General features: G+C 36.2%; 3 protein-coding genes across 3 annotated transcripts; all 3 read left to right on the top strand.

Annotated features, from left to right (window-relative positions):
- The first annotated feature begins 2,682 nt into the window (after positions 1-2,682).
- On the top strand, positions 2,683-6,310 carry mpc1 (mitochondrial pyruvate carrier 1). The gene is made up of 4 exons (XM_079243028.1): positions 2,683-2,884; positions 4,006-4,102; positions 4,945-5,077; positions 5,425-6,310. Exons 1-4 carry the CDS (start codon positions 2,810-2,812, stop codon positions 5,447-5,449), a joined length of 330 nt encoding a protein of 109 aa, XP_079099154.1. The 5' UTR covers positions 2,683-2,809; the 3' UTR covers positions 5,450-6,310.
- Positions 6,311-6,683: 373 nt separating this feature from the next.
- kifbp (kinesin family binding protein) lies at positions 6,684-13,160 on the top strand. The gene is made up of 13 exons (XM_079243730.1): positions 6,684-7,139; positions 7,417-7,515; positions 7,948-8,027; positions 8,139-8,197; positions 8,341-8,465; positions 8,706-8,799; positions 8,979-9,091; positions 9,293-9,442; positions 10,577-10,651; positions 10,967-11,129; positions 11,287-11,461; positions 11,550-11,735; positions 11,922-13,160. The coding sequence occupies exons 1-13, from the start codon at positions 6,687-6,689 to the stop codon at positions 12,058-12,060; spliced, it is 1,911 nt and encodes a 636-aa protein (XP_079099856.1). The 5' UTR covers positions 6,684-6,686; the 3' UTR covers positions 12,061-13,160.
- A 5,060-nt stretch (positions 13,161-18,220) lies between these two features.
- On the top strand, positions 18,221-25,529 carry srgn (serglycin). Its single transcript, XM_079241612.1, has 4 exons — positions 18,221-18,429; positions 20,029-20,170; positions 24,393-24,607; positions 24,736-25,529. The coding sequence occupies exons 1-4, from the start codon at positions 18,378-18,380 to the stop codon at positions 24,837-24,839; spliced, it is 513 nt and encodes a 170-aa protein (XP_079097738.1). The 5' UTR covers positions 18,221-18,377; the 3' UTR covers positions 24,840-25,529.

Genomic DNA, 25,529 nt, shown 5'->3' with positions numbered 1-25,529 from the left:
GTCTTGCTCCTTTTCATTTGTGGTGTACAGGAAACAAAGTGTCTCCAAGACAGAAACAAATGCATTTATGCAAACCATGAAAGGATTTTTTTTTTTTTTTTTTTTTTTTTAAAAAAGAAACTATTTTTTCTGTGAAAAACTTCTTTGTTGCATATAGCAGCCATCAAAGGTGAAATAAATCAAAGATTAAATAAGTATATAAGGAAAAAATGAGCCCAAGTAAGAAGAACATATACACACACAAATAAATAGCTAAATTCACAGGAAGACTAAAAAATGTTATGTAGATGCAGCATTAGACCTCTTCAAATTTGACTTTTTTCACCTTGGAGAATGGGAATAATATCAGTTTGTATATGTTTGATGAAAAAGGTCAAATTTGAAGAGGTCTAATGCAGCATGGTAAAACAGGACAGAGACAGACCACCTCTCACACATGGAGGAATTATTGTGTCTGGGAGAATGTTTCTACTAAAGCTTTCCTTATATTAGACAGGCTTGCATCTAAACACCAGAGGAACCAAACACTCATTTCAAAGTATTCCTCAACAGGTCAGTCAAGTCTGTAAGATCAGAAATATAAAGAAGACTTCGGCGACTCTGTGATAGCCCACCCGTTCATGCCAAAATGTTAGGATGGAACACAATAATTTTTTAAAGAGTGAGAGAAAAAAAATCAAATAAAAATTTACTTTGAAAATGTATGGAAACAATCTGCACAAAGGCTAAATTTGGGGACATTTTTATATTAAAAATGGCAAGAGGTGCAACCCCGGCACAGTCTAGTGGAACAAAGCGGTATTACATGGAAAGTGCAGATTGTACCTACGCTTTTCTCTGTTGCATGCTGAAAAATTACGGAAGCAGAGAAATTCGTGGTCTACTATGTATGTTTTTCAGTCGTCATCACGAGGTAACGATATTTTGTTGACTCCTGAAAACGGGATAATTGATGTCGTTATATCTTGTTTTCTGAAGATAACGAGATAGGCTACTTATCTCGTTAGCAGTTTAGTACCTCACAGGCTGCAAGCAACCTGTTAGTTTGATACACTGGTGGGCTCAAAAGTAAATTGTATTAGTAGACACCTATTTTTATTTATCCAAACCCCACGACAGCTGGAGAGGGCTGAAGTCATCGAGTGTGGGAATTAATGATTGTTAAAACTTACATGTCAAAAACATCAAAATTTCAACCTTTGCCAGAGTTGTTAGACTTAAAATCAAACATACCAGTTGTGAATGTGATTCTGCCTGGTATGATAGATATGATAGATCTGGGCATAGTGCTATACATCTCTCTCTCTCTCTCTCTCTCTCTCTCTCTCTCTCTCTCTATATATATATATATATATATATATATATATATACAAATATATATATGTATATATATATATATATATACAAACACTACCACTCAAAATTTTGGACACACTTTCACATTGGATTTAATGGGAGAGTGTGTCCAAATTTTGACTAGCTCTCTCTCTCTCTCTCTCTCTCTCTATATATATATATATATATATATATATATATAATATACATAATATATTATATATTATACATAATATATAAAATATATAATATGACCATTTGGCAAATCAAGAGAATACAATGCTTAAAATATGGTACACAATCAGAAAGAACAAACAAAAAACTACAAGAAAGAAATTTATTACACATATAAAAAATTATGCCCTGTAAAGTACAGAATCATTTGTGTATCTTTGGCCTTAAATACTTCTAGAGTCTTTAAAATGCTCAGATCTCTGAAAGACATAAGCAGGAATGCAGCCGTTTTCTAATTTAATATTTCAGAAATTTAAAATATTTGTCCATGGGCTTTTTTTTAAACACAGAGAAATAAGGTTTGATTTTCCTCCATTTAGCTGATGGGATGAAGAATTTGGCCAAGAGTATTAGGGAATTCAATACCAAGTTGCACACCATGCATACTAACGCCAAACACAATGTTATCTCCATTGATGGGGATCTGAGATGTAATACTGGGTGATAACCATTCCTGTAAATCGTCCCACAATATCTTTGAATGAATACAGTGGGAAAATATGTGTTCAGCCGTTTTAATCTTGGTGTCCCAGAAACTGCCATTGTGGTCAATGTTAAATCAGACTAAGCAGTTCATTAGATGAAATTGTTTAGGTTTTTTAATTAACTTCTATTGTCTTGGGACATACAGGGTAAATTAAGCATTTCATTCTTCATTTATTAACTTTTTCAGTTGGAAATAATTGAATGATGGGGTTTCGATTAGATTGCATGGGAGGTAACACAGGATGCCATATTTGTTCATTAAGTGATAATAGGAAGCCAGTATCCCTGTTCATTCATTAAGTATGTTGCAGACCACACGCCTTTATCCATCCAATGCTGAAACAAGAAAGATTGTCCATTTTTAATACAAAGCTGTTACTTCAGATGGAGGTTTTGTGAGGTGTGAAATCGTGTATGAGCAACAAACTCAACATGGCATGTTAATAAAAAGAAGACAGTTTTATTGGTTACTTTAAAATCACATCTGAGTGAAACATCCATGTCGCCCCGCTTCTTAAATAGACCTTCCTTAAATACATGTAAAAATCCATAAGGTTGCAGTATAATGAAACTGTGCTGGAGCGACCATTTACCATTTAGATTGTTTACGACAGTGCCGTAAAGTACCACCAATGTTGTGGTTGGGAATTTGACCACTCGTCCTCTGAGGTGACAGGTCTCGTCGGTCGTCCTTCAGTCTGTTTAGAAATAGTATTCCTTTCGGGTAAAGCAGACATTACCTCAACGTTAAAACATGGCAGGGACAATTGCACGCAAAGCTATTGACCACCTCAAGAGCAAAGAGTTCAGGGATTATCTGATGAGGTATGTAATAGAAGCTATTTCTCTGCTAGCACGAATGCTAACGCAGCTAGTTCACTGTTAAGCTACCAGGTAAATAACCTGCCTGAAGCAGAACAAAATCCAAATTCAATGCCCTTATCTAACAAATGCTACAAAAAGTCATGACTTTGTGGATATATTTTATGTTTGGTTTTCGCTAAATAGTCTCAGAAGCTTTGGGTTCCCGGTTTTCAAGGACGATTGTGCTCTCTCTGCTTAGACATCATCATCATCGTGATTTTCCTGTTTGTATTCATTTAAATGGGGAGATTTTTTTTTTTAATTGAATGCATTGGTATATTATATTTATGTTATATGTGTATTTATTTATTTATTTATTTTTTTTGTTACTATAAAATCCTGAAAGTCCATTTCCCCATAAAAGGGTCTTAACTTGTCCGGCGACGCAAATTCTCCGCATCCTTAAACTGTAGTAAAGTGGATCATGCTCTTAAAGAATAAAATGACCATACACAAATGTGAGTTTCGAGAAATTTTATTGACAGAAACTTTCGTCTTTGACACATTGTTGCGACATCTGCTACTGTGCACAAACTGTTGTCTTGCTAGCTTCAGGTTAGCTACATGTCTACATTTTGGGGTAAAGGTTACATTTTGACATCATGACGCAAGAGACTGTCTTTGTTTGTATTTGTCACACATATACAACCATGTTTTTTCTCTGTCTTTTGAAGAGATTTATCCTTGACATCTTAAAAGACCAGTAACATAGTTTTTGCAATCAAAATGTGGTGCAGCTTGTACAGTACATGTTGTGACCTCCAGTCATTTATTTGGGGACTAAAGTTCTATCATCCAGTATTTAGTAATGTGATCAAGTGATGAGAACCTGTTTTTTTTCTCTTGCATGAACTTACTTGCATTATGTCTGAATTTTCATTGTTGTGTTTTCTTCTCTTGTATGTGTGAACAAAAATGGGGGGAAAAAATTAAACAGTACGGTAAGACCTAATCCTTTATATTAATTTAATTGGTTTATTGATTTCCAATATGTGAAACACTGCTATAATCGCTGCTGATGTTTTTTAACTGAGCAGTTCTATCTACAGTACAGAAAGCCTGATCATTTCTTTTTAACTTTTGCAGCATTTCTGGGGTCCTGTAGCAAACTGGGGTCTTCCTATAGCGGCCATCACAGATATGAAGAAGAGCCCTGAAATTATCAGTGGCAGGATGACTTTTGGTAAGACATGGCAATAAAATCAGATGTAAACATGCTTGTTTTATTCTTGTTAACATTGCTGATGAGCACCTATCTAAGGGCTAGTTTGAAAATCTCAGTTAATTCATATTTGCATCTACTCAGTTGTAATTTATCCTGATTAGAAGGTAAATGGCATATCGATTTATTGAAAGCATATTACCAAAAATTGTAAATACTGTGAACATTACATAAAAACAGGATGCAATTATCTTCAAATCAAATAAAACTAAATTTGATTTATAATGGAACTTAGCAAACAGCAAATATAGAAAATATAGAATTTCATGAGTACAACATAGTTGAAAGTTGGGAAAGAGTTGTTTTTACTACTTTGCAGGGTATCTGCTGCTTTAAAAACAGATGTAAGGATATTTTTCTGTTCCTCTCTGATACAGTAGTCTAGCTGTTCTACTGTCCTGGATCCTCATTGTTTCATTTTACATTTTTCAATCTGTTAAATGTTTTTAGATAGTGAAAGATCTGGATTGTTGGCAGGCTAGTCCAGAACTCAGATACTTCTTTATGAAGCAGCACTGTTCTACCATATGTGGTTTAGCTTTTGCTTATGATTTATACATGGTCTTTCCTGAGAAAGAAGTTTCAATGGAAGCTTATGTTGCATTGTAAAACCGCAGCATTTTACAAAATATGTCAACATTTTTATTTTAGATTTTAAAACTAGGTACCCTTAACAACTTCTGAATTTAGGAGCGGTGTTAGTAAAGCTAGTTGAAATATGAATAGCACATGTAAGAGCTTTATTATAAAGTCTCTACAGTATTTTAACAAACTAATGTTTGCATTTTTCTTCCTTCTCTCAGCTTTGTGTTGTTATTCGCTGCTCTTTATGAGGTTCGCTTACAAGGTGCAGCCACGCAACTGGTTGCTGTTTGCTTGTCATTTGACCAACGAGACAGCACAACTAATCCAGGGAGGACGTCTCATCAAATACAAGTGAGACAAACATTTTAATTCAGCATTGTGTTATCACTACACACATATCAGCAGATAAATCTGAATTTGGTGCGAAAACCATAGTTTATCATCAAAGCTCCTCTTAAAATTCAGGGTAGTTGTTATTGTCACCTGTTCATAGAAACCTATCTGTTAGGCATGAATGTTATGTACTAAAAGTCATTGTCCTCTAATATTGATCTGCATCACCCAGTCACACATCACTGATTATCTGAAATGAAAAGTGAAACTATAATGAATCTTCTACAAATTATTTTATATTTATGGTGAGAGCTATTACAGTCACAGAATAAAGCATAATTTGTTTATTTTTTGTGTTGCTTTAGCATGGAGAAGAAGATTGGATCTTAGTGGCAGAGTGAAGCGAATACAGGACGACTGCAGAATGCTGCTTCAACTCATCAGAACTTATTCATCTAAACATCTTATCTGATCAGTGAAACTACTGCACTAATGCCATTTTTTTAAATCTGATGTTACCAAGATTAACTACTGTTGCAAAATTTGTCACTTTACTACAATGAAATAAAATTATTAGGCATTTTATTTTGCAAAAAAAGAAGGTCAACTGCTGTGATTTCTTTTTCTATTTCTTCATCATGACACACCAAGTTTTAATGTGAAAGAATGTACACCATGCTAACCAGCCTGACAGTTGTATGCCTTGCACACAGGCCATTGAGTTATGCCCAAACAATCATGTTTTTTGAATAATAATACATTTCATCCTAGTAAGAGACTGATATTCACAGAGAATTGAGGCTGAAGTCAGTACAAATATGTCCACTTTATGTCAGTGTAATACTGGTTAAGCATGTAGATTTTCATCAATTTAGCTTTTAAATGCACAGAACACGTAGTGGAGCCTCTCCTGATGGTCCCTAAGGGAAGATATGATATAAATTGTATGCCTAGTGTGATGTACAACTGTATTTCCAGTTTAGTATATTTTTAGCCAGTATGAGAGGCAGACAGTTCCATCATTTTTTTTTTTTTTTTTTTTTTTTTTAAATTAAATGAAATATTTAAATTCATATTGAAACAAACAACTGCATATGTCACTTGAATCAGGCTGGAAGCTGGGACTAGATTATTCACCCAGAAGACTGAGTAGGAGAAGCTGCTTCAGTATATGTTGACCAAACATGTTGTATTGCTTTAAATAATGTACCATCCACGTTCATTTATGGTCATTGTGCGATTCATTTAACTTTCTCTGATTAATTTGTGGATTATGTAGGTTTGTTTAAATAAAGTGGATAGAAGTCTAATTATTTGTGCTCAAAGACAGTTTTTGTTTCTCATGAAACATTGAATCTACGAGTTCGGTGTGAACCTACTTGGTGTCGGATGAATTTTCCATGGCAACTGTGACGAAGGCACATTTGTAATGTAGCGTGAATGTTTTTTATTTGCATCTCATAAGTGCCACAGCTAGAAATTTCTCAACAAAAGCTAATATATTTCCATGTTAAATGCTAAACATGTTTGCAGTGTATAAATTCCAAGTATGACTTGGCTCTACCAGCAGAGGACAGTAATGGGAAGGAAAACCAAGCTCAGTCACGTGACGCAGAGGAAAACAAACATGGCTTCCATCAACAGTGATGAGTGGAGAGCTATCTGCGACAAATTCACCAACGCCCAAAATCTTACCGAGATAGAATCACGAAAAGACCCAGAAAACGACCCGTTCCGCTCAAAGTACAAAGCCAGGGAACTTCTCCGAGAAATTTACTGTTCGCTGAAGAGTTTGGAATCTGGCGACGGTGAGGGGGACACCGGGGAGAGCGGCGACCAGCGCCCGCCAGAGCAGCCGGTGGACGGCCTGACAGAGGAGGCGTTCAGTCGGGGTTTCAGCGGCGACTCCCCGGCTGGACAGCGGGCAGCTCAACTCGGGGCTGTGGAGTATTACCTCGGGGTCAACCATGTTGACACGGAGGAGCTGTCAGCCGGGCAGGAGCATCTGATGAATTGCATAAAACTACTGGAGAAATGTAGAGTGTCGCCAGAGAATGTGTCGCTGTTCATTCATGTCAGGGTACTGTTGGCAATTCTTTGGATTCACAGTCATAGCTATAGCACATTTAGCTATTTTACACTATATAAGCCTGATTAAAACATCACTAGACTGCGAAAAGCAGAGCATATTGGCATTAGTGTTACTCCCCTTCTATGCTTACTGCTAAACATGACAGCTTCTGCTTAATGTTCACATCCATCACACTATTACATTTGTACAAATACCAGTCTTTCATCTAAAAACATCCTTATTATAGATAAACTGATGTTAATGTGTCGACTCCTTGTGTTTTCAGAACCAGCTGGGCATCCTTTGGGCAGGTCGGGATGAGACAGAGATTGCTCAAGGCTTCCTTGAAACAGCAGAATCCATTTACCAGCGTTACATGCAGGAGGTGAGGTTGGTTTCATGAAAGGCTTTTCATTTGGTCCTGAGTCACAAAGACTAGTTATGTTTATGTATTTATCTATCAACTCATGAAAGTTGCAGTGCCATACATTTGTTATACCTGCAATACCATTTGAGCGTCTTTCTTCATCTCTGTAAATGATTGTAGGAACATCAATGACTTAGTAGCTCATTTGTACTAACACCTTGATAATTAGTTCCATAATAGATTTAGGTTTTAGGCATACTGCACAGCTTACAGCGTGCTGCAGTGGAATAGACTTTACACATGAATGAAAAATAAAAAATTAAAAGCAGTTTTTCAAGAATCTATTAAAGGGTTCGACAGACTGGCGGCCTGCAAGAGCCAACATGGTTGTGACTACGTGTGGCAGTATTCTCCTTTTCAATGTGTGATGTATTTCTGTATCTTTTCTAGGATGGAACTCCCCCGACTGATATGACAGAGTACTTCTGTGCTGAGGAGAACTTGCTGACCCATCAGGAAAGGAACAAGAAGTAACTTTTACGCTTCAACATACACAAATGCATACATCTGCAGTTTCGTTATTTTTCCTTTCTTTTACTTATTCACAATCTTTTTCCTAAATTTATCACCCTCACATCCAGGTTTGAGTTGGCTTATACCCATACCATGTACTACCTTGCTCAAGTTTATAAAAACCTTGGTGAGTATGTGATTAGGGCGGAATTGTCATTTTTATTTGGGGCATGGGTTTAATTAAAATTAAATTCTGTGCTAATACAGTTTAATTTTTGAATAAATGTAATATTTGATAATAGCTGTGATAACTAATGTTTTATCTCTTAGGTCAAACTGAACGTGCTGCCACATATTGCCACAGTACCCTGCAGAGACAGTTACAATTAAATCAGTTTATCCCAATGGAGTGGGCTCTGAATGCTGCTACACTTTCCCAATATTACATCACAAAGGTAGGAGATACACAGATAGAAAACTGGGGAAAAAAATTCAATCATGGCTCAAAAGTTGATGGACCTGCATAAATCTGGTTTACATTTTTCTTTATAAGGTTTGCTTATGGAGTTATTTGGGGGAAGGCTAGGAGTTAGGCCTAAGTGTTTACTTTTGCTTTTAAAATTGTTTTTCTCTTTTTCAAATAAATTATTACTGGTTTATTCTTTTATATTGTTGATATGTTTTTTTTTTTTCAGGGTCGTTACATGGAAGGCAGACATTGCCTTTCAGCAGCTACTGTCATATCAGGTTTGGCAGGAGAAGTCCCCTCTGAGGCAGCAGCACAAGAAAGTAAGTACCTCTCCATATTCCTAAACATAATAGTGTAAATATACTGTATGTCAGCAAGAGAAAGTCTTTGTCTTTGAATTCGTTCTCCACATTTTCACCTTTTCCAACAAACTTTAATCTAGTTAGCATTTTGTCTTCTGGCACATCGTAACATCTCTTTCTTCTCCTCTTCGACCCAGGTGAGACAGAAAGCGAGCGTAGGGAACATCTCCGACAGAAGAGAGCAGAGATTGCAAGATGTTGGATAAAATACTGTCTTAATCTACTGCAGGATGCCAAGAAATTGCTAGAGGTATTGCATGGCTGCACATGTATGTGGGTTTTTTAAAACTGTAGGCTTGTTAGTTTTGTACATTACTGAAACATTGATGGAAAGCACAAGTAAACTGGTTAAAGGCTTTTTTAAGCTGCTTTAAGTCAATTGTTTTTACTGCGAGTCCTGTACCTCAGTACTACATGCTGTATATTAAAATAAACTCGGGTGTGTATGCAGGACAACATTGGTGAGCTGGATACTGATCATCAAGATGAGCTGAAAAGAGCAAGAAGACAAGAGGAGGAGGAGGAAGAGAAGGAAAGGAAAAGTGCTCTATTGTTTGGCTCTGAAGACACCTTTGACTCTATCGCTAGTGTGGAAGAAAAGGTGTGTATGTTATGTACAATGCTGCTGCCATCAACCATGCCATTGTTTAAATGACCCATGTAATAGTTTTCCATGTTTACTGTATGATCTGCAGTATTATTGCTTTAAACATCGCCAAAGGCAAAAGAAAGATTAGGTTACACATGTTTTAGTATTTTCATGCTGAAAGGAACTCAGCTTATTTTGTTCCAAACACTGGTTTGGGAGACTTTCCAGCAAGCTGAACACTATAATATCATAGTTCCCAGGTTTTATTTAATTTACCATGTGTTGTGAGGACAGGATGAAATGACATTAGCACAAACCATGAAATGAAGGCAGCCATGAGCCAACAGCAGCCAGCAGTTGTTTCCAAGAATGAACAAGCGGGACTAGCCATTCACCTCAGTCATCCTACACTGCAACCCATGACATTTAGGCAGTCTCCCAGCCGCCATCCGCTGGTCCCCACTCAGCCCTGTCCAGGTCGACACTAGCCACTTCCCAGGCCAAATAAGCAAGCGCTAGCTGTTGGCCACCATTCCCCCTAATGAGGCTAAACAGTCAACAGTAGCAGGGAACTGGCTTGAACACACCAGCACTCAATAACTCACCCACTCAGCTGGAGGGGGGAAGCCATTAGCCAAGACCTAGCCATAGCGTTAGTTCAACATGCAGGTATAGTTTATATTTACCAACTTCCCTTTCACACACTTTACATACTGTGAACAAAGTTTTGAAATGTAGTTTTGAGAGCTGATCACCCTTTTTTGTCATTTGACGAACTCAAAAAGTATTGTTGATTCTGTTTTATTTAGACCTTTCAAGTTAAAATTTTTAGGCTTTTATTTTAAGTCTGTATTTTTTGGCATAAAACAACCCTTATATATTATTATAATGTACATCACATTGATTCCTTGAACACTGGGTTGTCCACAAGCATGTTTTCAGCTGTTTGGTAATGAAAGCAGTACAGAAGATTCCCATGTTTGCTTAAATGTGATTTTATTTTTCTTTATGTCTGAGAATGTGTTTAAGTTTAATGTTCAGTGCAGAAATAATGATAGCAGAACAGTAGAGGGCGCTATTCTCCAAGTTTCGCCTCAACTCACCTTGGTTGATGACATGAAAGCCATCTGGTATTCTGCTGTACAGGTGTTGTGTTTGTTCCCTTTGGACTTCATGGAGGCCAGAGCTGTTTTTCTGGTGGGGCAGAACTATGTCACACAGGTATGCACAACAGTGACACTCTGACACTGTATTAGGATGATGGCACAATACTTTCAATGCATTAACTCTAATTCAAGTAGAAAAGTTCTGCATTTAAGCATATTGTAAAGCTGATGCTTTATTATTTTTTGCAAATGTGGCTTTTCTTAATGCTGCAAAAGCCGGGAAGATGTTGTCGAAAGTAAAAGTTTAAATATTTATGAAAGTATTTTCTGTGGGCTTAGTACCTTTCCATGAAAGTTATTCATGTATAGCATGGCACTAATAGCCCATCATATCCACATGTTCAAATTTGTCATTTTCACTAATTTCAAGGCGAAGGAGTACTTTCAGATGGATGGATATGTGACGGATCACATAGAGATTTTGCAGGATCACAGTAATTTGTTTCGGGCCCTGGCTTTCTTTGAGGAGGACCTGGAGCGACGCTGCAAAATGCACAAAAGAAGAGTGGACATGTTGGAGCCAATCTGTAATGGTACTAAACTCTGGAATTTCAATTACATTTTAAATTTTCCTCTGAATTCAGTTTTATCTTTTGATATTTTCTAGTCATAGAGGCACACTGAGAAGATGACCAGAGTAACATGAGTTTTTTTTATTTCCTTTCTATGTTTTTCTAACTCCATCGGTAGACTTGAATGCCCAGTACTACCTATTGATCCGCAGACAGCTGATGTTTGAGTTGGCAGAGACCTACAATGAAATGATGGATTTGAAACTGACTCTGGCCAACAAACAAGCAGATACACAATCTCTAGATAACCACACTATTAAGAAATTGAACCATCTCTGTTCTTCCTCTGCCAAGTAAGCATTCATTTACATTTGAAGAACATTTAGTCTCTGTACATCTTTCCACTCATGTTGAACAGTTTTGCAATCCTCTCCTCTCCAGATACTACCAGATGTTCTTGGACTCTATGTGTTCTCCTGAGGGGAAGTTTCCTGAGCACCTGGAGGAAGAGGTGCTCAGGCCAGCTCTGGTGGCTCGATTCAGAGTTGCCCGTCTTCACAGCAAACTTATCAGCTCTTCACCAACTGTTCAACTGGAAAACCTCAATAGAGCTCTGGAAAACTACAAGTATAGTGCTGCATTTGTTGTAGTAGTTCATGAATGAGTTGAATTGACTATAGGGAATTAATTAAAGAGATGGCACAGGTCAAATAGAAAGTAACATGGAGAATAATTATGATAACGGGATATGTGACTGTGTCTCGTCTGAGAGTTTTTATGTTGTTTATCTTTTATCTTGAAACTGCTCTGTAGGTACGTGGTGCAGTATTGTGAGGCCTACCCTGACGAAGCAGCCGCAGTGGAGACAGAACTGGAGCTGAGCAAGGAAATGGTTGGCCTCCTCCCTCTCAAGATCAATCGCCTCAAAGCGAGGATGGCGGTAAACAACTGAAAGATGCACTGACAAACGGATCTTGTTTAACTTGTCTAAATGTGCTTATCTACCATGGACGATACTGAGCAGTTGAAGAAATTAGCAAACTCCTGTCATTACTATATACTCTGTTCATTATGGCTTATTTTTTTCTGTTCAGTCAGCATGCTGCTTTCACAAGACTGGCAGACACATTACAGGCTGTACATACTGTTTGTGCTCTCATACATGTAATAAATTTTGTGTTCAATTTTGCTTTTAATTCAAATTCAGAAGCTACACTCCTAATACTATATCTAGTTAATGTTGATGTCTTTCTTGTTGTACCAAAAAAAACAGAAATTGAGAATGTTTGGACGCATTGTTAGAGCTTGATTATGTTTTTTCACCACTTTAAACGGAGAGTGACTGATCCAGGACTGATCCCCTCTTCAGATCAGTTCTTCCTAAAAACTGATTAAAACCTCTCTGAAGTACCAATGTTTTAAGGTTTGTCACTACAAAGTTGCTATTACAAGACAACATAGATGAATTTGCCTCAGCACCGTTGTAGGTGGCATGTTCAATCGATTTTCATTTAATTAGGTCAATTATAGTGATTTAGTTTCACCAAGTGTCTCCTGTAGTTTTATTAATATATGTTTTCTCGTGAAACTCATCTTGGCCTTTATTTAATGTGACTTACTTTTTCATAAAGCACTCCAAAATTAGATGCTTCTGCAAATAAGTAGGTCAATAGTCATTATATGAATTTGACCACAATGGTGTCTGTTTAGTTGGAATCATGCAAGCTCCATCCTCTTCTACCTGTGTGTTTTCTACTAGTCTGAAGACTCACTGCGTCAGCCTCAACAGTTTATTGTGCACACTGATTTAATTCAAATACTGTATTTAATACATATGTCATACAAATATGTGTTAGAGGTGAAATAAGAATCAAAGTATAAAGTGGGATTAAAGTCATTTTTGTGGTACATCCCCATCTAACTGCAGTATAGCATTGTTTGATGACCCTCAGGGCCATTATTGGCTTAATCTCAGTGTGGCGACAAATGACTTTTTTTTTCTACGCACTACTAAACTACTTACTAAAACTGTGGCTATTAAAACATGTTATGTCTGAAACAGTCAAGCGTGAGATGTGTTCATCAAAGTTTATATCAACTTTAATCCTTTTTTGTCATGTTTACATTCTCCTGTTTATCTCTGTCATGAATTTGCCTCATTGTTGTCTTGAGAAACCTGAAGTGTGATCCTATTACTATTTTCATTACAACATGTTTAACAACCATTGACATATATACTTTTTGTGATATTTGGTTTTATGCTATCATCTTGAAGAAAATATCACATCTCAGTGGAACTCACCTGTATGAGAAGATGAGGAAATAAAAGCAGCACACATTGATACAATTTTACATAACATTATTATAGAGCTGAGTTGACATTATAGCTGCAGCTGGCTGAAATGACATTTCAAATGATTGCTAAATTTTTAAATCCAGATTTAGTTGGGTCTGCAAAATGGGAAAAACTGCTGAAAGCTCAGATTCTATAATGTGTCTTGTAAAGGGAAATAGCCTAATTGCAAAAGAGATCATACATGTGGGCTGACCAATGACTAATTTGCAGGCAGTCATGAGAACATGCAGCTTTACTCTGTGAGGTTTCCTAGGAATTGAAAGTGTGATCATTTGGTAATGTTTGTAAGAATACAAAACACAACAGATGTGATACCCCTCAGTCAGATGATGTTAAGATGGTGGTGTTGATGTTTACATCCTAGGTTAAATTATCCATCCTAGTTTAAACTGAGGCCACGAACATCCTGCTTTCAGGTAACTTCTACAAAACATGACAAACTGAAGGCTTTGCTACAGTGTTTGTGGACTGGAGCATGTTCACTCCAAGAGTTTCAGAGAAGGGCAATAAATATTCTCAAATTATATAACAAAGCAGTAAAGACCAACACTTTCACTTACAAACACGTTTAAGTCCCAATTTTGGGATTATTTTAATTTTTGTTATGGATGATTGAAATAATATCCAGGTAAATAATAGTTATCCGACCAGACTTTGACTTTGCAGTCAGGCTTCCGTAGTTATACAGGAAGTATGTTTTCTTTATGTTGTCAGAATCGATTATAAACGAGCTGTTGGCGGAGCTACACGATTATTTTACTGTTGCTGTAAAAGAAAAAGCCAACTCAGCGCGTAAGATAGTCTATTGTCATCTGTGAGTTTATAGGGTGATTAATAGACTTTAAATGAGAAGAAAAAGAAGATGATAAACAACACACATGTCAAAATATTTACCGTCGAAGAAGATTACGGGTTGCAAGAAAGCAATGTTTTCATTTCTGTCATGGGATGGAAACTATTTCCGTGCATCAAAATATTTTAGTCATACTCGCCCTAGATAAACCCGCTTGTTTTTCTGCTGCTGCTGCAGGCAACCTGAAAACACACACGTATTATTCCTGAAAGCTTGTGGTTAGGACTGTACTCATGTTTAAATTGTTAGATTAGCTCAGTTTAGAAGTGTTAACTCAGACAAGGGAGATTTCTAAAAGATAAAAGTGATGTGAAGTTTTTGTTTTCTGATTTTTTTTTTTTTTTTAAGTATTATTTAGGTAATTTTTTCTTAAGTTGTCTGATTTCTTTTGAAACATGTCTGTATTCACACATTTTCTTTTGCTTACTATTTTGGCAGAGAAGATATTGATCTCAGTAACGCAGTATTTTATTTTATCTCACTCTAATACTAGAAACTTTCCAAAAAAGTAGACCTTTACTCACACTCATAAGAACAATAGAAAGGAAAGATACAACAGTGGAAAGTCGAGTGAAAGGCAAAGTATCATTGGTGTTTGTGATGATGGACACACTGTGTCACAGTAACTGTAATGACACTTGGTGAGAGTGAGAAGAATGGATGAGATGAGCTTTGTGCAGTTATCAGACCATTTCTGCCTCTAAATGGTTGCAGAATCTTAACAAGCCTTGTTTTTTTTAGATACCTCTGGGCTGCAGACAAGTGAAAAGACCCCGCTGCGTTTGCTTTCATCGTGCCTCTCTGTGAAAAAAAAACTGTACTGTGATGAACTCTGGTTTCTCAGACAATAGGCTTGATCCCACATAATGTGACAGGGGTGGGAATGGAAACCAGGATGACAATAAAAGATCACTTTTATAGATACAGTGACGTGCTGGCTGCTGCAGAAAAAAGAAAAACATATATATTTCAAATGTAATTTATCCAGTAGCAGAGTGCTATCATCACAGTGTTTATAAAAGATAAAGTATTGAGTTTTGTATGAAAGAAAAGCTGAAATATAAATCAAGTAAAACAGAAGAACCATCTCTAAACAGTAAGCACAACTTGTGTGCATTGAAGAGCCTCCTATATCCGTCACTTACACTATTTGTGTCTTGTGTCTGCATGAGTGTGTGGTTGTGCAGAGAGGCGAGGCTGGGCAGGCTAGTGTGTCATTTCCTGAAGGAAAATGATAGCGACTGATGTTACCACTTCCTTCAGCATCGCACTGATGTGTCAGCTGAGAAAAAAAGCATCTCTTCCTGGGCCTTCTTCACTTCTAGTCTGATACAGGCTAGAAACAAGCGTTGCAGCCACAGAGGAGAAAGAGAAGGCAAAAGTGGAGCGAGGAAGAATGCAATTTTTAGGGTAAAGTAAAACTAAGACAGTTAAGGTTTTTAAAAAATATAGTTTGGAAAAATCCAATAATTTAAAAATAAATCAACAAGCCGCTATCAAAAATTGTGGGAAATATTAAAAGATTTCTCTAAATGGTGTGGTTAATCTGTAAAACTATGCTTGAATATTTGTAATTCTTATAATTTAAAATGCACAGACAGCAAACAGATTCATGCCAAATTTCTTCCCTTGTTTCAGCAATGAAATGGTGGTGTCACACACCTCTGTTTGGTGTCCCAAACACAACTTTGATACAACCGTATAGGCTGCATAGCATTCCCTCTCCCAGTTCCCAACAGCCCAGCATGATAAGTCATCATTGTCAGTCAAAGAATATATTTCAACACAAGCATCCCAGTTGTTTAGAACTTATTTTCTGTAAAATGGCCCATACTTAATATAATGCCAGCTGCAATTTTTTTTTTTTTTTTTTTTTAAAAGCTGGTGGAAGGTCATATTTATCACTTTGTTGACTCACTTTCTGTAATATTCTGTATTCGTTTGCAAACTGAGGAATTCAGCGTCTGGACTTTCAGTTTGGGAGAGGAATGTTGCCCCACTCTTGTCTCTTTTTGTTTATTTTTCTCTTCCCCAACAAAATCACTCCCTCCACATGTAATGCATTCCTTGAATATGTCAAAGCAGTATATACCTTTCAGAATCAATGCAGCCTTTTCTAAATGTGAATGTCCTTGTTCCATAAGCAGTAACCTACCCCAATAACGTCAGAAATAAATTTGATTGCTTTCAAACTGAGTGCTAATAACAAGCGAGATGCTCCCTACATTTTGGGTCAGAATATCAAGAAATCAAAAAATGTTAAATTTTGCCTTCAGTTTGGTGATTTTGGTTCATGTGACCACAGAACAGTTTCACTCCATCTTAGTACTTTACAGATGAACTTTGTCTTGAAAAAGATTTTGGACTCTGTGGATTATGTTCACACACGGTTTTGTCTATGCATTATAGAGCTTATACCTTTATTTGTGGATGGTATCACAATATATTTCTGTAATTTATGTTAACAGGTAAAATGAAATATTCCTGAGGCCATGCAGCAAGTTTATGACGGACATTCTGCCCGTTAATAATGCATCTGATGCTGATCAGGAACATTTTGAGACGTGTAAATTTAATGATTAATTATTCTAATGAAATTATTTTTAAATTATTTCAAATGAAATAGCTAAATCTTTCACTCTCAACATTTAGTGTTTATTGTATTATGTTGTTGATATAATGGTTTATGAGATTTGCAAATTGCAGCATTTGTTTTTTATCAAGGCTACTGTTTTACACAACAGTCAAACCTTTTTTGCTTTGTAATTTTGAAGAAAAATTGTTTTCTTTTTGCACCAGAACAAAACTGAGATACTCAGTCAGAGGTACTCAGAGATACTCGCTGCACTTTTCATCTCTCTGCAAACTACCATGGATACGATATGATTGGGAAATGATTCTTATTAAATAAATAAACAAATAGAAGACAATTTAGCTGTTCTCTTCATTCACAGTCACTCAGGAAATTTCTTAATTACAAGTGCTCAAACTTTGTCAATCTGAAATTAGTTTGGACCAGATGAGGTAGGATCTTGTCCCTCACATACAGACATTTCTCCACATTCTTCATTTATTTTATTGATGTTATGAACCACAGTTTGTTAAACTTTCAAACTCTTTGTAATTTCATAGAAAATGCTACACTGAAATTGTTTAGCTCTTTGCCCAGGACGACCTAAAGGTTCACAGAAAATGTAGTTATTTAATTCAAGCTAAATAGATCTAAATCTTACTTCAAAACTAGCTGAGTACGAGAGTAACTTGATTTTTTTTTAACCACTTATGGTTTTACCAGTTTTTGTAGTCATGGCAGGCCTGAAGGCACAAAAAGTCTGGGTGGGGGGGGTCATGATAGATATGTTAAAGTCATACAGAGAACTGGCGATGCTGCGGAGTTTAAGCGCACGTGGACTGCTTTGAAAGGAATCATTTACAAACTGTGCCCTTTTTTCCTGTTTTTGCCTAAATCAAACGTATCATGTCATGGTGAATTACAGATACAGAAACACTTTCTTTACTCTCCTTACAACTTTTTTTAAATTTTTATTAAGCCCTGTTAAACTACAAAAACAGTTTCATCAAGCTGGACAAATCGCAATAAAGTAAAGGAAGACGGCGCCAAATAGCTTTTTTGTAAAAACTGAAACAGACGAAAACAGGCAGAGTTTATCTGAAAGTAAAAACTCTTAGTCTAAACCGGGCTTTTTGCTTTCTTGATCGCTTCCTCTGTCGTTATCATCCAAAACATAGCCTTAATCTTGGCACTTTATCGTTATTTCCTCAGTTTAAGTGAGCTGTTGCGCAAACTCCAGCTTGATATCTGATACTGAAGCAGCGCAGAAACGCATAAGTTTCCAGTGAGGATGTTCAGTCGTTTTCTACACAACACCTCAGGAAACTATGACGCACTGAAAGGGCTGAGCTCCTCTGAGGGGAATTTAACTGTCTGAGACAGTTTGCACTTACTCCTCATTACGCGAAGAAGCATCATTTTGGACAGAAGTCCCTTTACATTGTGTTATTCTGTTTAAAAACTAAAGAGGAAGAAAACAACTTCAGGATGAAACTGATTCTGCTTCTTATCTCCTGCCTCGCCTTACATAACGGAATGGGTAAGTCGACCACTTAAATGAATTTTATGACTCTTTATGCAGTGGTGGGGATATCGCAGTGTAGCCTAAAATTATATTTAAGAAACACCAAAGCAATAAATTTCACTTGTTAAGAACTATGCTCTTTACAATTGCCTTTGTTATTGCCTACTAGGAACATCTCACAGTGCAGTGGAGTCCATGAGACCACGTTACAAATGGTCTAGAAAAGCAAAAACAAGCAACTATTTCACTGTTCTGCTTACTGACTTTGTGACAGCATAATGTGATGATCCTACTATAAGCCATTATTGGCCATCTTTTTAAAACAGAAATCTGTGATAGGTTTTAAAAGATAAAAACACAAAGAAACTTTTAAACTCTTTAAAACTAAATACCATAGTTCTTCTATGTTGCTGAAATACCATGATGTCCTGGTAAAATTATGATCCACTGGTGGATCTTCTCACATTTAAACAAAGAGCAACGGCTTTTCAGTTTCTGAATCAACATTCAGCAATGCCTGATGAGCTAATATTAGGGGACTTTTTCTTCTTTAAAGATTCTCTGTTTTGTTTTTTATACACAAAATGGGAACTAAGTGGGAAACTTTTAGATTTATAAACCTCTATGACTACATAGTTTTTTTTCCGAATTTATGGTGTGCATTAAAACGTGACCATTGAAAGGATCTGCTTTAAAGTATTTATTAATTGACTATTCATTCATGTAAGTATTTATGTACATATATTTTCTGTTCATACATTTTCTATGTCTATTTTGTAGAACAATACACCATATTACATCATCTTTTATTTAATGCCTCATTGTTTATCCATGTTCATTTGTTGTAGCAGTTACAAGGTTGATGTGAAAACTAAATTAAGGTGTTATTCAGCAGAATGATTACAATTATGAGATACAATTACACCTTATTTTATTGTTTCTAAATATGTACAACCAAAAACTACACAGGAATACTATCACTATATATAGATTTAGAACTAGTTCTCATTCACAATGACAACCTGGGCCAGAGGCAACAATATTACATACATTGGTCAATGGTACATACACGTTTCATTTACACAATTATTAACTTTGGCTGCAGCAATATGGTGTAGAAGTATTTTTGTATGGGAATTCATCTTTTTAGAACAATTTTAACATCTTCATCAGTGTATACAGCAGAATGATCTTTCAAAGATTCAACATCCAGCCATCGGGCCATGATCATAAATTTTACACAACAATTTTGCAAACAGTTGTGAAGAAACACTTCAGACATGTGTTTAACAGCAGATGAGCCCCGTAACCACTGTGTGGTAATGTGTTGAGAAAAAAGGCTAAAATGGCACTACTTCCTTGTTCTAAACCATCAGTGAAGAAAACAAAGCAACCCAATAAACCAGCGTTTTTTCTTTTTACTCCGTTGCTCCACAATGTTGAAATACCCAAAAAAAAAAAAAAATAGAAGAAGAAAAAAAAGGTCAACTGAAAAGATCTGATTGACATTGCCTTAAAATGCTCTGATCAAACTGAAAACTGCATGATTGTATTTACCGTTGCAAATGGAAAAACAGAAAATTTTTAACATCAGTGAATTATTTCTCTCGTAAGGGGCGCCAAGGAAGGCTGTGTATAAGTTTGTTAGATGTAACCCGGAAGGTGACCAGGCCAACTGCGTGACCCAACAAAGTCCCGAGATGCCATGGAGTCCAGATCTACCGGCTAGACTTCCTGCCTCTACTGCAGAGTACCTGTGAGTATTCCAATCTTACACACTTGCTTGTAACCATAAAATATGTTCTGTTGCTGTAAGATTATTCAGACTTGGGACACATAGAGTTATTCGACCTGAAAGTTACTCAGAAGTAGGACTATTTTGAAAGATTCACCTCTGTGTAAAGATGAGCCTGGAAAAACTAAACTGCATCATCATACAATGCAGCTCTGAGACAAATACAGCCGTTAGATGAAGAAGTGCTGATGTTGCATTGGATCTTTTACGTTGGTTAGCACAACCCTTCAGCAACAGCTATCTTTTTGTGTCCATTCCTTTGTATGTTTATGTGTTGTGTGCAGGAGAGAGAATTTAAGTGTGAGGTAGGTGGCCAAGAGAGGCAAAAATAGAGAACAGCGTGGAGGCAAAAAGAAGAATAAAAAGAATGACAAAGACAGTAAAGCTCCAGTTAGAAATACCATAAGAACTTACAGTTCATTTCCAGGTGTCACAAAGCACCAAACTGGGGCATTTCCTGATCTGTCTTGGATGAATGTGGGGGTTTCTGTTCTGTTCTCTACTCTGAAGAGTTATTTAATTTACATTATCTAAACTTAAACCAAAGATTTGTAAAAAAAAAAATTGTTTGATTTGCCTTGTTATTAAGTTTATATATTTTATTAGTCAAATAGTTTATCAGGCACCAGAATAGCTCAAACAAGACACTTAAATATGCTGTATTGTTAGAGAAGTGTATGTGTGTGTGAGTGTGGGTGGTGTTGGGGCTGCTTTGCTAAAATGCTTTGGACTGCTATTTCTATGAAAACTAGCTCAGAGGAAGTTTTGTCAGCCTTTGTTGGAACAGTATATCAAGAATGATGTGGGTGAAAGTCTACTCATTGCATGACTTACTTTTATGTTTCTGTCATATTTGCAGCTTTTCCTCTTTCCATTCTACATGGTGAACATTATAACACTTGTACACAGCTCAGGTTATATAATCTCTAGGATGACTTGTGAGAAATTAATATAATGATTAGCTTTAATTGGTTAAATATTACCACATTTCAACTGAGTTGCATGAAATCTTTTTTACGAACAACAAATAATTAAGCAGATTTTATTTTCTAAATAGTCTGTGGTCTACATAGACTATAGCGTCGGTCTTTTGCAATTATTGTATCTAATCTTAAACTCAGTTGGAAGCTTTGAATATTAAGCCATCGAGTTATCAAAACTCTGATATGCTTTTGTTGGGAATTGCAGATTTTATTTCATAAAAAGGTTGCTGTTGATTTGAACTTTAAAAACAATTTAATAATTCAGATGTAATGTGAGGGCACATTTTTAAAGGGAAGATTTACAGAAGTCATAGAAACTGACTTAGCTGACCTTATTTTAACATACACCAATCAGTTAATACTCGTCAGTAGTGGTTCGTGGAACATTGCACAGTTCACGGTGAGGCTTGGGCCTCCAAACTCTCCCAATTTAGCTTTCATTATGCATCTTAAAAACTAACAAATTCAGATGAAGATTTACAGAGGCTCTGTACATTAAATCTACAGGCCTCAAAGTATTTATATTTAATTTCACATCCCAGAAATCACTGGATACTCGTACATTCATGTACCAGAGATTCAGGTCTTTTTCAGTGGCACAAGGGGGCCTAAATGAATACAAGGCTGCTAAATCATTTTGGCATTTCTGTAAATATGGCTTTGCAGTTAGGTCAGTGCCATCATACAGCCAGTAACTGTTGTGCTCACAACTTACACCAAGGTTATACTGTTTTCTAAGAGGATGTGTACAAATCTGTTCCTCACACACAACTGTATAGAAAAATCCCCAATTATTTTAGAGGAAAAACTTGTAAGGCGATTACATTTCCTTGTTTGAAGAGAACATTTCAGCCATCCTTTTACTTCATACTCTCCAGATCGCTCCATTTAGTTTAACTCAGGTAAACTTAAAAATGGAGTCAGCTGGAAGTAATGAGGCAGTATAGAACTTTATAAGTGTGTGTGGGGGTTTGTGGTTAGCTCACAATATAAATGTGAAATAATTTATATTCATATTTTTGTTACTGCAAAAAAAGAAAAGGAAAATATACTACTACAATCTTGATCTTAACCCTCAATTTCCTCTTTTAGAGTTCCTCTTTACCATCAATCTTTTTAGCTATGTTCTGAGAAAGAAAAGCTGTCAAAATTTAAAAAATAGAACAATTTCAACTTATCATGTCCATCAACAGTACATTTTACTGATAAAACAGTGAATGGATTTAACCATAGTTTCCAAAGGCCCAAATACATGAACCAAAACATGTTTTACTACAACAGTTTGTCCGAATTTGAATCTTATATATAACTTGTATATAACTGTTTAAATGACAGATTCTCAAAGAAAAGTCAGAAGTAAAAATGGGTGAAAGAAATAGTTTGTTGCCAACAATGTAAATGTTTTAATGAGTGAGTTTTCAGGACTCCATAATGATTAGAGCTCGTCAGAGTGTCGGCAGTAGCTCTCCCTTTTTTCAGTCTGCTCTGAACAGGAAGTCAGGGGGAAGTGTTGATAGGAAGTAGGCTGTGATGCCTGGTGGGCTGCTACTTCTGGTCTATTGTTTTATGTCTCCATATGTGCAATGGTGGTCAGACACTAATAATTGAGGAAAAACCTTTGGAATTTTAAAAGGGATTGGATTAATACGGAAACAAAGTTGACAGGAAAATCAACCTGGTTCACTCCAGTAAAGTTCAAACATTTGTATTTGAGATTTACTTTAGATAAAGATGACTTATTTCATATATGGCATGTGACCATTTTCAAGAAGACAAGTCAAGAGTATGTATTTAAGTTACAGTGCTATTTGTTCTTATTATCAGACACATTTATTAAAGAATTTGTATGAGTTAATTCATATCAAATATTATTTTAATTCAATTTAATACTAATGTTAATTAATTTAATAGTCAATGAGATGTAATATATATTAGATTTATCATCTGAGGCAATGACTGCTGGCCAATTCCACATATGATAAAAATAAAGTGGCTGCATCTCCTCGTTTTACTGTGTCTAATGAGTGATGAATTGACAAAGATGAGTTGGTCCCCCAAACATTGACATGTTTTCATTTTCTTCATATTCAGTTTTAGATTAAGGAAAATGATCAGGAATAATTAAGAATCAGAGAATTAATCTGCTTTAAGGCACCATGTGTGATCCACTGATTTAGAATATTTACTCTGAGTGTCAATATTTCCTGCTGTGCCTTGTGGTAGATGTTTAACTTTGATATTGAGCTAATATGGGAAGCAGCATACAAGATACCATCAAAAGTTGATATAGAGGAACTAAAGTATAAGCTAAAAGCAAAACAAAACTAATTTATCACACACATTTCCAAGAACTAGATTTATTGTGCATGATAACTCGGCCGTGACCCATGAAATTAAGTGTCACATTGGTCAATCTGTGATTCTGCAGATCTTCACTGTCTTTTAAAACCTAAAATTTACTTGAAACTTAAGGAGATTAGTTATTTTAAAAAAAAAATACAGATGTAATATCCTTTTAAGCTCTAGTTTTACTTAAAATCTGTCATGAGGAGGAGCTAGTTTTATTGTTTATAGTACGTGGTTTTTTCTGTTTATCTGCCACGAACACAGATATTTGCCCTTATTGCAACCTTTAAATCGTCCACTCATTGAAGCAATGTGAGGTCACCAGATTTCTACAAAACAACATGAGCAGAACACAAACCAACAGGAGAATCAGATAGATGCCAGTCAAGCACAGTCTGTACACCCCTACACAGTTTAAGTGGTGCAATCAAGGCAAAAAATGCACTTGGGTGGTGCGGCTGGAGGCAGGGGAGGACAGGAAATAGCATGGGTGAGAGTAGTGGAGTCAGTGTGGTTTGTGAGCTGTCAACATTGCTATAAACTAAACGTCTGAAAAAACCTTCGTCACAGTCGTTACGCTTACTGCAGCCGAGCACCATTCCCTTTTCTCTGCAACGCTCATTATTACTGTGTTGATAGAATTAACACTTTAATGAAAGACTTATCAAATATATCTGAAATTGTTTAAATTAATGTATTTTGCCACATCTCAGCAGGTAAATTCAAACTGGGTTTGCATTACAAAATTATCAAAGGAGAATTTTGGAGAAAAGAATGGAGAGCAAATCCTTGCAACTCAAAAGCTCGACCCCAATACCATTATCTAATGTCAGACTTTAATTTTTTTTTTCCAGAGAGGCAGAACCTGTGGAAGATGTGGAAGAGAGTCCACTCTGGGAAGAAGACGAGGGAAAAGAAGACCTGGATGAAAAGAAAACACCCAGTGATGATGGCCTGTCACTTGACAGGTACCAGAATGAGCAAGGCTCTGGTGAATACGAAGGTTCTGGGACAGAAGATTGGTACAGGGCAAATGAGGCTAAAACAGCTGAAAGTGACGCAGGCTCTGGTGAGTCTTTGACAGACACTGTTTCATACAAATGTATTGGTGAACAAAATATTGGCATGAATTCCATTGTTTCCTTTTTTTCTGCCTGATACCATTTCATCTTTTGCTATCCTTTTTTTTGTTTATAGATGATGTGCTGAGAAGGATGAGGAAATGGCTCTCAAGTTCTGTCACTGGTGAGGCGAAACCCACAGAGCAGGACCTCAAAGAAGACCACCTTCTAAAGCTGTAGATAAATATGCAAGGCTAACGTCTATTTTCACTCCCCATCTAGTCAAATAACAAAGCTGATATTACATCACCACCTTGTGGAAACATATGGTCACAATGAGTCAAATTATTTTTTATTTTTGATGTGATTGTCAGAAATGATTTTTTTCAGGTTTCAAATTACACCGGTGACACTGTAAAATCAGATACTGAAGTACATAACTAGTTAGCCTAAAATGAATTTTTGCCTATGCTGCCAATGTCCAGAAATTGTGCTTCCTTGTGGAAAACAAGGTTTAAAAATTAATGCTTTGTAATTTATATAAGAGATGCTTTAAATCATGGCAATACCAGTGCAATAAGATAATGCCTTTGTCTATGCATTGTTCACTTTGTGCAGCACGAACCATTTTTTGGAGTTATTTACAGACTACACAAAATTCTGTTTATGTTATTTGATCAACCTCTTTCACATTTGATCACATAATATAAATTATATGTTTGACACTTTGCACTTAAGCAGGAAAGTGCAACATATTCTGGTTACAAGACCGGATAATAAAAAAAACCCCTTTAGAAATGGGTTCACATTGTATTAATATGAGACAAATTATATACAATACATATAGATGCATCAACCATAAACTGTATATGATTTTAATTTACTCCTCATTGCCTTGATGTGTGTTTGAAATACTTATCAATAAAGGAT

The sequence above is a fragment of the Telmatherina bonti genome, assembly GCF_933228915.1.
Source record: "Telmatherina bonti genome assembly, chromosome: 1".
Taxonomy (NCBI): Eukaryota; Metazoa; Chordata; class Actinopteri; order Atheriniformes; family Telmatherinidae; genus Telmatherina; species Telmatherina bonti.
The sequence above is the reverse complement of the archived record's forward strand: the minus strand, read 5'-3'. Positions and strand labels throughout refer to the sequence as shown.

Excerpts from the sequence above, each read along its gene's own strand:
- mpc1 (XM_079243028.1), top strand. The coding sequence starts at position 2,810 with ATGGCAGGGACAATTGCACGCAAAGCTATTGACCACCTCAAGAGCAAA. Across the intron at positions 2,885-4,005 it reads GGGATTATCTGATGAGGTAT|CATTTCTGGGGTCCTGTAGC; the intron begins GTAATAGAAGCT and ends TAACTTTTGCAG. Across the intron at positions 4,103-4,944 it reads CAGTGGCAGGATGACTTTTG|CTTTGTGTTGTTATTCGCTG; the intron begins GTAAGACATGGC and ends TCCTTCTCTCAG.
- kifbp (XM_079243730.1), top strand. The coding sequence starts at position 6,687 with ATGGCTTCCATCAACAGTGATGAGTGGAGAGCTATCTGCGACAAATTC. Across the intron at positions 8,198-8,340 it reads TCAAGTTTATAAAAACCTTG|GTCAAACTGAACGTGCTGCC; the intron begins GTGAGTATGTGA and ends TTTATCTCTTAG. Across the intron at positions 11,462-11,549 it reads CTCTGTTCTTCCTCTGCCAA|ATACTACCAGATGTTCTTGG; the intron begins GTAAGCATTCAT and ends TCTCCTCTCCAG.
- srgn (XM_079241612.1), top strand. The coding sequence starts at position 18,378 with ATGAAACTGATTCTGCTTCTTATCTCCTGCCTCGCCTTACATAACGGA. Across the intron at positions 20,171-24,392 it reads GCCTCTACTGCAGAGTACCT|AGAGGCAGAACCTGTGGAAG; the intron begins GTGAGTATTCCA and ends TTTTTTTTCCAG. Across the intron at positions 24,608-24,735 it reads TGAAAGTGACGCAGGCTCTG|ATGATGTGCTGAGAAGGATG; the intron begins GTGAGTCTTTGA and ends TTTTGTTTATAG.